This window comes from Bos indicus x Bos taurus, chromosome 18, assembly GCF_003369695.1.
Source record: "Bos indicus x Bos taurus breed Angus x Brahman F1 hybrid chromosome 18, Bos_hybrid_MaternalHap_v2.0, whole genome shotgun sequence".
Taxonomy (NCBI): Eukaryota; Metazoa; Chordata; class Mammalia; order Artiodactyla; family Bovidae; genus Bos; species Bos indicus x Bos taurus.
Window position 1 is genome coordinate 29,879,628 of NC_040093.1, and position 14,764 is coordinate 29,894,391.

At 49.5% G+C, this 14,764-nt stretch overlaps 1 protein-coding gene across 8 annotated transcripts in view; it reads right to left on the reverse strand.

The window, feature by feature from the left end:
• CDH3 (cadherin 3) overlaps window positions 1-14,764 on the reverse strand; it is a 138,636-nt gene that overhangs the window by 56,627 nt on the left and 67,245 nt on the right. For 6 of the 8 annotated variants that reach the window (XM_027516161.1, XM_027516166.1, XM_027516164.1 and 3 more), the window contains one exon: window positions 9,523-9,643. In XM_027516161.1, the coding sequence (XP_027371962.1) occupies window positions 9,523-9,643 (121 nt within the window). Of the gene's footprint in view, window positions 1-9,522; window positions 9,644-9,854; window positions 10,084-10,381; window positions 10,644-14,764 lie in introns of those variants that run through there. The other 2 variants (XM_027516163.1, XM_027516162.1) reach the window with 2 other exon arrangements.

The window sequence follows — 14,764 nt, forward strand, 5'->3', positions numbered from 1 at the left end:
TAGTCAAGGCTATGGTTTTTCCAGTAGTCACGTATGGATGTGAGAGTTGGACTATAAAGAAAGCTGAGTGCCGAAGAATGGATGATTTTGAACTGTGGTGTTGGAGAAGACTCTTGAGAGTCCCTTGGACTGCAAGGAGATCCAACCAGTCCATTCTGAAGGAGATCAGTCCTGGGTGTTCTTTGGAAGGAATGATGCTGAAGCTGAAACTCCAGTACTTTGGCTACCTCATGCGAAGAGTTGACTCATTGGAAAAGACCCTGATGCTGGGAAAGATTGGAGGCAGGAGGAGAAGGGGACGACAGAGGATGAGATAGTTGGATGGCATCACTGACTCAATGGACATGAGTTTGGGTGGGCTCTGGGAGTTGGTGATTGCCAGGGAGGCCTGGTGTGCTACAGTTCATGGGATCGCAAAGAGTTGGACACGACTGAGCAACTGAACTGAACTAAATTCCCTTATTCCACACACGTACACGTCACATATGTTCATAAGAGGACATGTCTTGAATCATGGGAGTTATGAATTATTTGAGGTTTTCAAGGGTAAATCTTTAACATCAGTGCAATCACCCTATACAAGACTGTTTATTGCAGTGATATTTGGGTTTAAGGAAAAAAATCCATAAGCACCTCTTAGAAAATAAGATCAGAAATAAGTATTTTCTTTAAGAATGGAAATCAAGTTTTATTCATCAAAATGCTTGCTAACTAGATTTTGAAAACTAAAGAGAAACTTGAGGAAAAGTGCATTTCACTTTGATAAATATCACACTCTCAAGCTTTTAACATCCAAGGAAAATAATACAAGTGCTAATATATTTGATAGTTCACATCTGAGTTCTGCAATTTAAATTTTTAGAATTTTTTATTTCAAATGCTTTTGAAACATTCAGATAATTAAATCTTAAAACAATGGTTAGTGTGAAAACTCATGATTTTTAAATGTTATAGTAACCTTACTAGGCTTACTGCAAACTCTGTCTTGAAGGTATTATTCAAACATAAAAGTTTAATTTATCTGAATGGGGTCAAGAGGAACAATTTATCCAATCGTCTTTCTGCAGCAGTCTTTCCTAATAAGGTGATTCCTGAGAGTTAGATTTCTAAAAATCCAAACACCTCACAAGTTTTACGGTAACTCCCCCCTACTTCCATGTCTGCAGAAGATAAAAATAGGGGGTTAGCTAAATAAATCATGGTATATCTGGCAGGTAGAAAGACTAAGGAGCTGTCAAAAGCAAGATAGAAGTGTATTTACCAGTCTGGAAAGATGTGTGTGAGTCAGTAAGTTTAAAAAAAAAAAAGAAAAAGTAAGTTGTAGAATGATTGTAAGTGTGATACAGGTCCAATCCTTGTTACAAAAATTCCTGTGTGCACACCTAATTTCGTTGTCAAGAAAAAGGTCTACAGGGATTCATGTTCAACTATTAACTGTGCTTATCCTGCAGGAGCAGAACTGAGGAAGAGAAGCACTTTCACGTGTTTATTTTTTATTTGCTTCTGTTGAGATGCAGTGGAGCTCAATGGTTAAAGTTCAGGCAGCTTAGATTTGAATCCAAGTTCTGCTATCTACTATTTTCATAATCCTGGGCATGTTATTTAACCTCTCTGGCCTCAGAGGTTAAATGGGGTGGTAATAGTATCTACTTCAAGGCATGATATGGTGATTAAACAAGGTAATACATGTAAAATGCTGAGAAGCTGTACCTGTCACATAGTCCATGCTATTATTTTATTGAAAAACACTGTCTTTACAGTGAACAAATATTAATGTGAAATCCCAGACAGTGAGCCCAACTCTACACAAACTATATAAAATACTATATATGAAAGGGGGTGTGACAGAAATAGAAAGCTCCCTAGGCAATTCCGACAGTCAGCCAAGCTTGCAAACTACTGACTCAAAACCAGCTGGGTTCCAGTTGGGGAACGCAGGAGCATTCTGGAAGTGGAAAAAGACCATAAAAGACCAGAAAATAGTAGGTCTTGAAGCCCTGGTGGGAAGCCCCGGCTGAAGCTGACTCTGGGGTGAGGGCAGGGTGTGGGCCTGGCATCCTGTTCTGGCTTGTGTGCGGGGAGCCCACAAGTAGCTGTCTTCTCTCTGCCTGAAACTATAACAAGATGGGGCTCGTTGGGAGGAGGCAGGCGGCCTTAAGCAAGACACCCAGGATGGCAGCTGAGGCCTCCGGCCCTGCCCTCTATCTGACCAACCACGTCCAGGGCTAGCCATGGAGGCGCTTCCCACACAAGAGAGTTAGGGCCGCAAGGCCGAGGAGCTGGAACCAGAGCACCCGCCTGAGGCCCAGAAGCCCGGTCTCCCTCGCCTGCGCCCAGACGGACGCCATCAGGTGTGTCCTTTGACAAGAGCCCAAACAACTTCTGAACAGACCTGAACTGGGGAGGGTGGAAGACAGTTCCAGTGGGGAATATACTAGTTTCCAAACTTGGGGGAGGAATCTTCTCAGAAAAACCCACAGGCATACAATTAATTCCAGGGAAAGCAGAGACTTCTCAAAGTTAACGTGAGACCCTGAGGTCTGACCTCCCTGCTGGGCAAGATCAACCTGTCTCTAGTCTTCAGCACAGGTTTGAGGCTTCTTGCTAAGGGAGATGCAGTTTCAAGCTGGTCCCATGTGCTCTCAAGCAAGGAAGACTGCGGTCACTGAGACTGAGGAGAAAGAGGAAAGCCTGGGCTCAGGCCTCCCTGGCCGCATTCCCAATCTAACCCCTGGGACACTCAGAGTCTGGAGGGAGGGCCGCTCTCTCCTCCTCCTAGGGTTTTCTGTGGCCCACAGAGGCTCTGGGAGCAGGAAGCAGCCCCCAGCCCTCCTGCCTCTTAGCTGTGTGGCCCTGGCTCCGAGCCCTCTCCTCGGATGGCAGTGACAGAGCCACAGCTGTGAGCTCAAAGACAGGGTAAAGGGAGGAAGGAAAGTGTTCACTGGGCTCTCCTCCCCAGGAGGAGGTGTTTTGGTTCACTGAGCAAACAGCAGGACCCCAGGACCCTGAAGTTCATCAGGACCCTGGCAGCCACAGCCTGGAGGGATTTTGGTCAGTCTGAGGAATTTGTAGGCTACTGATGTTCTAGGAGACCCGCAACCTCATGGGTGCCCAAATTTGGCTGGGAGAGCAGGGTGGGTGCTGGATATCAAGCTCCTCCACTCAGAGCAGGGCTGGGGGAGGTCCTTGATGCTGGGAGCAGGTGAATATGGGGTGAGGAGAGGGAGGAGATGAACCACCAGAACTGACAGTGAGCACTGTCCACTGTGGCGCCTGGTATCTGGGCGCTCCCTATTCCCCCACATCCTACAAGGGAGGCTGGGGGCCTGGATGGAACTGTCCCCTCCGCAGCCCCTCCCCTATCACTCCAGATCCTGGTGATTAACAGAGGCCTGCCTGTGGAGGGAACAGGAATTCAGAGGTCTCGGGTCAGATGTTAACTATTTCCAATCTTCCCCAGCGTGGCTAAGGCCAGAGGACTCACAACCCTGACTCCCAAGTACCTCACATGTAGGAGTCCAACCTGCTTCAAGTTCTGATTCCACAATCTACTGGCTGGGTGACCTTGGAGGAGTTACAAAGTCACAAGCCTAGATTTCCTATCCAGTGAAATGGGGCCAATTCCGCACCCCTCATGGGGCTTTTAGGAGGATTAAAAGGGCTTATTACATAAAGTACGGAGTGTAGTTTCTGGAACTCAGTAAGCGCTCCAGTAAATGGTATTTAGGTTGTTTTTTTTCTGATTTGTTTTGTTTGAAAGCCCTTCCGTGCCAGCCCTGCTGCCTGGTAATGCCAGCTAACTCAATGAAACGAGGGGGAAGATTCAGCTGAGGCTGACCACGTCTTTGGGTCTGGGAAAAGTCGGGAGTCGAGAAGGGATGATGGAGGTGGGCCCAGGGTCCTGGATCCAGAGGAGACTTACGAGACACTGGGCTCCATGAGGGCACACCTGGAACTCCAGATACACCACCTGCCTTTCCCAAACACCATGCTGCCTCTCCTATGGGGGATGGAAATTCTGAGCTGGACTGGACCCTCCTACTTCGCTTTTGTTCTCCACACCTTACACTCCATGGTCCAGCCAGACTAAACGTGTTTAAGTTCCTGGACCCCATATGCTGTTCCCTTGGCAGGAACACTCCCTGCCACCCCTCATGTCCCAACCCCTTCCCCAGTCTCTGCCTTGGATATCACTTCCTCCAGGTGCCCTCCACCTCCAGGAGCACATCAGCAGCCTTTCGTATGTGACTTTATATTTTTCTCCCTTGATTTTCTCCCTTGATATATATATATATAAAACTTATTTTGTCCATCTCCCCCAACTAGTAGGTGGAAGGGCCTGCAAAGCCACTAAGGCATACCCGGCACCTAGACTAGAGCTTCACACTTGGTAGGTGCTCAATAGGTATTTGCTGAATGAAGGATTCACTATTAAAATTGCCTGGTGACTGATCTGCTTCCTCCTGTAGTTAGGGAGCTCACTGAGGTGAAGGAGCTACGGGCCTTGCTTGCCTGTGAAATCCGAGCACCCAGCAGGTACTCAGGCGTTTGCTGGCGGCATAACAACCAGTCAGCTTGGCCTTGAGTCTCAGATACCTCACTGCCTCTGTGACGAGGGAGGAGCTGGACTCGACCACCTTGGCCACATGAGAAGGCTGCCACCCACCCACACGCTAGTCAGGACAGACATCTCCACCCAGGAAAATGTTCTCACCTGAGAAATTCAGGGCCCTTTCCAGATTCCCCTTCTACTTTGGGGGAGTGTGACAAGCATGAGCTTAAGGACAAATAAAGGAAAGGATTTCTCCCTCAAAACAAAGGACGTCATCAGGTATTTAATAAAGAACTGCTGTCTCTTAGCACAGGGCCAGGTGGGAAGCAGGAACCCAGAGGGGATGGGTCCAGGAAGGAGACTGTTGGGAGAAGGGGATGGTAGATAAAATCCAGAAGAGGCTCAGCAACTTCAAGACACAGAAAAGCTGACATCTCAGTACTCGGCCACTGTGCTGAGATCCCAGGTAATCCTCAGTCAACCCAGCAATTAAACTCCCAGTTATGTACCTAACCAACCCGCCTCTACAATTTCACTTGAACAATGGGGTTCGCGCAGCACTAGCTGTAATAGCCAAAAAAATGGAAACTTCTCAAGATGCCCATCAACAGCAGGAGTGTGGATGGTCCCATGACGAATACTATGGAGGAAAGACAGTCTACCACAACCACATCCAGAACTATGCGAGAATCCCGAATGTGCAATGAAAGAAGCCAGATCCGAGAGGATATTCAGTTCAAATATAGGCGAATCAATCCACGGTATTTGAAGTCCTGATAGTGGTGGTTTTCTTGGGAAGGGTAGAGATGGGGAGAGAAGTGGCATCTGAGGTGCTGATAATGCTGTTTCTTAATGTGTATGCTATAGGGACACGGGTGTTTTAAGTGTGATGTTCAGTTACAGTGGTTCTTTGAATGGAGATGGTTCAGCCTCAGGACAGAGGACTCCACTGCTTTGGGGAGGATGCCACTGCTCTGGGGAAAGAGGACCTTCTCTCTCTCCTCCTCCATCATCCTCCAAACACTCTGCAGAGCTATCGTTTCCTAGAAATTCAAGCTTGTGGTAGGCCATGCCTTCCTCACACAGCAGGGAGGTGAGGGCACCCTGCACGGGTAACCTAGGAACAGAGTGTGTGAAGAGGTGGGAAGGGAGACTAAAGGTTTGAGACCTGCTCCCCAGGCACCAGCTAACGGTGATGAACGTCAGGCTCTGCAACCAACCCTACTTGGCTGCTGAGCTAGGAAGGCAAGCCAGGTAGGCTAGAAGCCCCAGTTCCCAACTATTCATTCCACAGAGGCAGATTTATTGGACACCATGGAATCCCCTTGGGTGTAAACCCTGGCCTTACTGCTGACTTCCCTGGAGACCTCTTGCCAAGTTTCTTACCCTCATTTTACAGATGAGGGGGAGATATCACCACCTTTATGGTAAGGCACTTATAAGCATAAAAAATAACTAATCTTAGACAGTTAGCTCCTCCACGGCAGAGTCTTAGTTTTGTTCATTTTTTTAGCCATAGTTCAAGAGTACTGCCTGATACATGCAGCTGTTAAATACATGTTTACTGAAAAAATAACATGTAAATAGAGGGCCTAGCCCATAATGGCAGCTCCAAAACAAAAGGCGATTTTTATACAAGTTGAAATAAGCAAAACCATCTTGACGTTAACTCCTGCTCAGCCAGATTTATTACTGAACTTTGAAGTTTTCTACCAGAGCTAATGAGGGTTAGCTTTAATCTTACCCAATGCTGACTAAGGGTGAGTTGAACTTGTGCAGGGGCCATAATGAAGTACTGGATTTCTTTTACTGTAATTAAGCTGCTTCTCTCAACCATTCACCATGAAGAATGTATAGACCACTTGAAGTCACTCACTTTTAATCACTACACCAATACCACACAACCTCCTTCTTCCCACATTACCTTTGTCTTTGCTTTTAGACCACACTTGAAGGCAGGCAGACTCCAGAATGTGGGGTTGGGGCAGGGGAATATTCCTGCTCTACCTCCTTCCAGATTAACCTCTCACTCTTGGTCTCTGTAAGCCTGGCTTCATCTGACCCAAGCCCCCATCACTAGGACACTTGAGAGACTGCATTCAAGCTGATTTCCTCTGCAGGTGTGTCTCTGGAAAACTATGATGAAAAGGAATAAATGATTAAGTCCTCTTGAGATAGAAGGCTACTGTTGGTGGGATTTGGTGCTCCAACATTGCACTTCATTTCATCCACCTCCCACTTTTCAGTGGTTTAAAAAAACACAAACATTCTAGGAAACTTGGGAGTCAGAAACCTCCATTCAAGACCTATTGAGTCACTGCAGAGATGACTTTGGTGAAGTCACAACCACTGAAGTTTCATCTGTAAAATGGGCAGAACTTCACAAGATTGTCATAACTTTTGCAAATACCTTCTGGGACCTATAAATACCAGGTCCTGGGCATAGACCTAGAAGTGAAAGTCATATCTGTGACCCTCAAGGAAGCTCAAGAGTTTAGCCTAGGGAATTGAATCCATTAAGCTGTTCCTATGTTTCTCCACCTCTAAAACCTCCAGCAAGATTGAGATACAGTTTCTGAAGTCCCAGCTCTGGGATTAAGAGCTCAAGTTGTTTAAATGTACCTCACCAGCTTCAAGAGAATGTCAGGAGGATAAAGCAAGCTCAGAGTTGTGCAAATGCTTTGAAGAGGAAAGTGCACATACAAACAAGGTATTAATTATATCAGATAATGTCTTTGAGCTCAACTTCATAGACACCTGTGAAGTTCATAACCCGGGGGCAAACAACAGGGGCAATTGTTCCTTGGCTATAGGGAAACTGTTGTCTGCTTGGCCAAACTTGAGAGTTTGTATGTACCCTCAGGTCAACTCTTTTAACATGGCGGGAGCCAGGCTGGGGCTCCCACATATTGAGGATAGGGAGCTGGTATGGAGGAAGGGAGGTAGAAAAGGTATCAGCTGTTGAGGACTAAAAGAAGAAATACGACTTTTTTGCTTCAGAGTTCCAATTTATTGGACAAATTGGGCCCAGAAACTTGCTTTTACTTAAAAAGAAGGCAGCATCCCATTTCATGGGAAGACTCCCCTAAGAACTCGGCACGTTGCAGGGAGCTCTGCTCAAGGTTAGCCAAGCACGTTAACCCACCTTTTATTTTATAACCCAGGTGTGCTCCTGGCCTGAACCCACCATTTTTACAACCATAAACCAGACATCCGAGAAAGCAGAATTTTCTCAAAAGGTTTAACATGACTGACGTCACTGAGAAGCAAGTACTTGGCAACCGGACCGTGAAATAGAAAACCTGATCACCACTTCCCCACAACAATCTCAAGCTTAGTGAAGTGACAGTTAATCTGATATTTCTTCCTTCAGTAAGAAAGATAAGGTGCAGACTACAGTCAAAGCCATAGCCTGCTCTCCCAGAGTATAGCTGGAGAACTTGACAATGAGGGGGAGGGGGTACAGATTTGGCAGAAGTCTGGTTAGCAATAAAGCTTCCTCAGGGAGCCGGAATTGGATTTGGGGCCCTGCCCAAGTTAACATTTTTACAGGTTGGCTGAGCTGCAGTTTGTTAGCCAGTCAGTAATAAACCCATGTGCAAGAATTTAAAGTTTATGAGGCATGGCCTCTTAATGCTTCTCCTCAGCTCCCTGCAGCCAAGAGTTTAAGGAGCTTGGCCTAGCCTGGGTGTTAATTGTTTTGTCAATCTGCAGAGTTATTTGGGGGGGGGGGGCGGGGAGAAGGAAAAAAGGCTTCCACAGACTGTAGGCACCCAATCCTCTTTTTTTTTTTTTTTTTAAATTTTTTTTTTCCAATCCTCTTTTGAAGAGACAAAGGAGAGCCTTTCTATCCCCTAGCCATCCCCACATTCAAGCTCTGGGAATCCGTACCTGGGGTGAAGGGTAGGCTGATGTGGGAATCAGAAAAATGCTAGGTGGCACGGGTTTTTAAATTGCTTTGAAATTTTTAACTGTAGATCCCCTACCCAGAAAAATCCACACAGAAACTCTTAAACAACTTTACAGGTTAAGGATCCTCTGGACCCCACCCAAGGATCCTGGGATACACTTGTTTAAGAAGTTGGGTTTGAGCGGTTGGAGGAGCCCCCACTGTCTTGGATGGAGGGAAAGAGGCCACCATCTGCCCCTCAGTTGCCTGAGTTTCATAACACAGTGGTTCTGCTCATCAGAGTACCCCCCATCCACCTCAAGTTTTTGAACTTCAGGTGGTGGTGGGGGGCAAGTAATTGTGAGATCAAAAATGAGCTTTGATTCCTCATCCGCCTACAGATGGAGACTTTCCGGCTTCTGGATCTCCACTCCCTCAAGTACCCTAACATTCCAGTCCCGAGACACTGGGGGCCAGGGGTGTCCCCAGGGTGTAATGGCCCCAGTTCAGGTGTGCCAGGCCCAGTTTCCAGGCAGGCTGCAGGGGCGCAGGCCCTCCGGGAAGGGCAGGGTTAAGAGTGCATTCCAGCTGCCGGGGGAGAAGGGGGGCGAGGGGAGGGAGCGCGAAGAAGAGAAACAGACCGGGTCTGTCTGTCGGAGACACAAAGCACGGTACACAAAGGGGGCCCTAGAGGGGCGAAGGGGGCTGCCCGGGGCACGGCTCATCCCCACACCTGCGCGGGGGCTGGGGAGGAATGTGGACGGCGCATTCCTCCACTGGGGCCAGCAGGGGAGAGCTTCCTATGTCCGGGCGGGGAGAGTAGCCCAGCCGCCCCGCACCGTGAAGGAGGGGGGCAAGGTAAGCCGCCGCAGAGGGACAAGGAGGGGCTGGACGTCAGAGGGCTCTACGCTCTCCGGCCTTTCCCTTCGGCCGCCCACCCCTCTTCAAGTCCCCGGGATGCTGTCTGCGCCTCCCCCACACCTGAGGCGGCGCCAGGAGTTCCCCGCGGCAGCCTGGACACCCCACGTGCGGCCCCCGCTCCGCAGTTCCACAGGCGGGCCCAATGGTGGGGGGTCCTTACCTTTTCCCAGCGCCTGGCCCGGCTCCAGCTCCGCGCCTCGCGCCTCCAAGGTCACTTCAGCTTCCCCGAAGCCTGCCCGGCACGGTTCCGAGGCCGCGCGCGGCAGCCAGTAAACCTGTGCCTGAGGGAAGGAGGGAAAGAGGGAGGCTGGGTCATAGGCGTGCCCGGCCCTGCAAACCCATCCCGGGGAGTCCTCACAGGCTGTCCCGGACAACCCTGGCCCCACGGAGCCCAGCCCCGCGCTCTCCCGGACGCCACCGCCGCGTGCGGACCCCTCCCGCCAGCCCTCTGAGGAGCGTTCCGGCCGGGGTCAGGGCAAGGCAATGGAGTACCTGGAGTAGGAGAAAGAAGCGCAGGAGGAGGGACGCGAGAGGCCCACCACGGAGCCCCATGGCTGGAGAAAGAGGGGTGAAAAGCTGCCGCAAAAGCGGGCTAGTGCTCCGCTAAGCTCAGCGTGAGCCGTCGAGAACCGCGGCCCGCGGGAGCCGGAGGGAGGGGGCCAGGTGAGCGCAGGTAGGTGCTGATTGGTCCAGCGCCGAAAGATCCCGCCCTCTCGCAGGTGGGGCCGTGGTTGGCGCGGTGGAGGCATCCAAGACCCCCACCCCCCCACCTCGTGCGCGCGCGCGCGCGCGCGCGCGCACACACACACACACACACACACACACACACACACACACTGTCTTTACACACACATACTGTCTTTACACACACACAGTCTCTACACAGACACACACACACACACACAGTCTTCTCCCGTTCCCTCCTGCGTTCTCTTGGCTTTTCTGGAATGCCTCCCGGCAGGGACCCAGGCCCTGTCTTGCAGCTTCTGAGTTCGAGAGGGGAAAAAACCCCAACCCACCCCCTCCTCAGCCTTCGCAGCACGGGAAGAAAAAGGTCTCTGTGCCTTGCGGCTAGAGTGGGAAAAAGAAGTGGAGATGCATCTGAACCCGGCTGGAAACAGAGGCGCCGCGTTCATGCTTGCCTGAGGCGCTCTGTTACCCAAAGCTTTGATGGAGGCCGGGTGTGTCCGTCCCACACCCGGCGACAGCGGGGGCGCGCGGGGGGTGGTACCTCCTGCCTCTTTCCAACCTCCCACGTCAGCCTGCTCCCAGGTCTCCAGGGTTTAAAACTGGCAGCGAGGTCACCAGGGACCGTTACAAAATCTGCTACAACTCACGGAAGACTCATTACTTCCCTGGCACAGCCGAACAAATGGAGGCTGGGAGAGAAGATCCCAGAGTTCGAAGCCGTGGTGACACCAAAAGGTGCGAGGCAGAGAGGTGGTTGTTAATCCCAGCATCTCAGGCAACCTCCCCCCCCCCCCCCCACGTCAGATACATAATTAACAACTTCTCAACTTGTGAAAACGCAAATAAAGGCATTTTTAAAATCGCGACTGTTTTTATTGGTCTGCAGTACTGAGTATAATCTAAGTGAAAAATGCTGGCTGCGCGGAGCAGCCTTTCCGTGAACCTCCCTTCAAAACAGCTCTTCCGCATCCTTCCCGGGAGCAGACGGCGGAGCTGGGCGGAATTAGTCTCTCGACTGCATACCCAAAGTGCCCTTCCCCTGGCGACACGCAAATGGGCCATGGGCCCTGAAACGGTCCTGACTCAGTCGCTCCACAGTGCACGCCGTCTCCGCACCGAGCTGAGCTTTCCCGGCCAGTCCCAGCCTCTTGTTCCCGGAGCCCTTCCCACTTTCCTTAGCTGTCTTGAGAATTTCAGGCTGAATCCTCATCCCTTTTCTCTCTTCTCCCCATTTCACATTCAGAGGTTTGAGGAAGAGACTGCAGTCTCTAAGTATAGATTTTTTTTTTTTTTTTTTTTTGGCCCTCAAAGGCTAACCTGGAAGCCTGCCTGTCTTTACCACCAGGCCTGCAGCGAAGAGGTCGGTTTGCGCTGTGACGGTGGGAGTTCTCTTTCAAAACGATCTTTGGCTCTGGGGGCGCACCGCCTGCGCTTAAGCCGGGATTCCACCACTTATTAGCGTGGTGGCCTCAGGCTAGTCAAATAACACCTCTGAGCCTCAGTTTTGCATGCCTCTAGTGGGGCTATTGTGCTAACTGGTCTCTAAAATCCTAGGATTGAATGAATTAATGCAAATAGAAGAGGATTAAGTTAATTAACACGTTTAAAATGCTAAACTCAGCACTTGGCATAGAGCAAGTGCCCAAACGTTGCCTGATATTATAGCTTTAGGATCCAGCTCACTGGTCCCCTTCCTTTGCCTCACGAGCCGTTTCTCTCTGTAGTACCCTCAGGTTCCCCAAACTAAGAGAATAAGAAACGCTGTAATCCTTCAAGTTCACGACTGCTGGTAAAGCGAGCAATTGCATCTGGTATCAGGGGAGCGCTCGGTTATCGGGCCTGTGGTCCCGGCAGCTGGTGGCTGGGGAGGGCCACGCGCGGTTAAAACCCAAATCCATCTGCTGAGCACCAGCCCCCGTTGCCTCGCGCCTCTCTCTCCCGTAGGGGTCGCTTTCCGTGCCCGAGGGGAGGTTAGATACCCGAGCAGAGGCTTTTCCAGGCGGCGCCGGCCCTAGACTGTACCCGGGGGGCCCCGCCTACCCTCGCCTCGCAGGTATCCCCGCGCCCGCCCGGAACCAGATGAAGCCATTAGGCGGACAGTTAAACACCAACGAGCGTCGGGATACAGGCCCTAATTAAGTAAACACCCGACTGGAGGGCTGTTGAGCGCGCTCATTTCCGTCTCCTTCCAGAGCACTCAGCATTCCGGGCGGGGGAGAGGTGGGGAGCGGAGAAGCTGAGAGTCAGCTCTTCTGCCTGCACCATGGACCACACTGCTGGCTTCCCTGTAGCTCCCCTAGCCGTCCGTTCGTTCATTCAATTAAGAGATACTTGCTGACGGCCTGCTGTGTGCCAAGCACTGGAGATACAACACTGAATGAAACAAACACACCCGCAACCTTGGAGCTTCCATTCCAGATTGTGAGGAAAATAAGTAAATATATATATACATATTTATATACCTATATAGGAAAATAAGTATAAATATATAGAGAGGAAAATAATATACTTATAAGGAAAATAAATATATAGCATGTTAGTCGGTATGTGCTATGCAGTAAAGAACAGAATCAGTTCAGTTCAGTTGCTCAGTTGTGTCTGACTCTTTGCGACACCATGAATTGCAGCACGCCAGGCCTCCCGGTCCATCACCAACTCCCGGAGTTCACTCAGACTCACGTCCATTGAGTCAGTGATGCCATCCAGCCATCTCATCCTCTGTCGTCCCCCTTCTCCTCCTGCCCCCAATCCCTCCCAGCATCAGAGTCTTTTCCAATGAGTCAACTCTTCGCATGAGGTGGCCAAAGTACTGGAGTTTCAGCTTTAGCATCATTCCTTCCAAAGAAATCCCAGGGCTGATCTCCTTCAGAATGGACTGGCTGGATCTCCTTGCAGTCCAAGGGACTCTCAAGAGTCTTCTCCAACACCACAGTTCAAAAGCATCAATTCTTTGGCGCTCAGCCTTCTTCACAGTCCAACTCTCACATCCATACATGACCACAGGAAAAACCATAGCCTTGACTAGATGAACCTTTGTTGGCAAAGTAATGTCTCTGCTTTTGAATATGCTATCTAGGTTGGTCATAACTTTCCTTCCAAGGAGTAAGCGTCTTTTAATTTCATGGCTGCAGTCACCAACTGCAGTGATTTTGGAGCCCCCCAAAATAAAGTCTGACACTGTTTCCACTGTTTCCCCATCTATTTCCCATGAAGTGATGGGACTGGATGCCATTATCTTCGTTTTCTGAATGTTGAGTTTTAAGCCAACTTTTTCACTCTCCACTTTCACCTTCATCAAGAGGCTTTTTAGTTCCTCCTCACTTTCTGCCATAAGGGTGGTGTCATCTGCATATCTGAGGTTATTGCTATTTCTCCTGGCAATCTTGATTCCAGCTTGTGTTTCTTCCAGTCCAGAATGGGAAGTGCCAATTCACGGGACAGAAGGCAGAGTTGAAAACTATGAATAATGTGATACGGAAGGTGGTTTTAGGTCAGGATCTAGCAGGAGACAGAATCCAGCCACATGTTGATTGAAGTCTTAGTGAAGGGACTTGAGGAACGGGCAGGGTTCAGGGGTGTTGAAGGTCCGGAGATAGTAGCAGCAGAAAGGCAGCTACAACTTGGAGGGCTGGATGGCAAAGGGAGGAAATGCTGTCACTGGGAGTCAGGGGTTGGGGCTGGGGGAGCTGGAGTGCGGAGGACCACCCCCTCAAGTGGAGCTGCGGTCTGGGAGGGACAGGACACTTGCTCAGAGCAGAGCAGGGAGGATGTGTGTGTGGTGGGGGGAAACAACCCAACGTCTCTCTCCTTTCACCTTTCATCTTCTGGCATTGCCTCCCAAGGACCAAACCCACGCAGAAGCCTGAGGGCAAGAAAGCAAGAGAAAGGCAGAAAATGGAGGAGGGGCTGATAAGCAATGGGGAAAAAGCCCAGAGTCCTCCTTGAGGAATACAGACCTTAAGGCAGCGGGGAGCAAATTACACCAGGATAGCTGAAGCACGAGGATTGAACGAGGGAATACATACAGATGAGAATTAATTAATATTTTAAAAACACTAAATTCAGCACTTGGCACAGAGCAAGTGCCCAGGTATTGCTTAGTAGTATTTCCAAGCAGAGAAAATAAGGTGAAAGGACCTGGACCTGAGGCAGGAGATTACTTCGGACAGGGTAAAAAAACAAAACAAAACAAAAAAAACAAACCAGTGTGGCTGGAGTGGAGTGAGCTAGTAGGAAATGAGTCAGATTTGGGAGGGTGAGGAGCAAATCTTATAGAGCCTCCTAGGCTATTGTAAGAATTTTAGCTTTTCTCTGAGAAGGAAAGGAGGAAGGCCCAGGAGGGTGTGAGCAGAAGAGAGGTGAAAAGACTATAGGACATGAGGGCAGAAGCAGTGAGGTCAGATGGGATTCCACTGCAGTCAGTCAGGCAAAAACTGAAATGGCTTGGTTCAGGGTGCTCCTTGTGGAAAGGGTAAAAAAATTATCAGATTTTTAAAAATTAATTAATTTTTAATTGAAGGATAATTGCTTTACAGAATTTTGTTGTTTACTGTCTTTAAAAAAAAGAAAAACAGAAAATAAAAAGTACTGGTGAAGAAGTGAAGAAATCGAAACACTTGTGCACTGTCGTAGGAATGTACAATGGTAGAACCACCATGAAAAATAGTAAAGTAGTTACTTAAAAAATTAAAAATTGAATTACTGGGACTTCC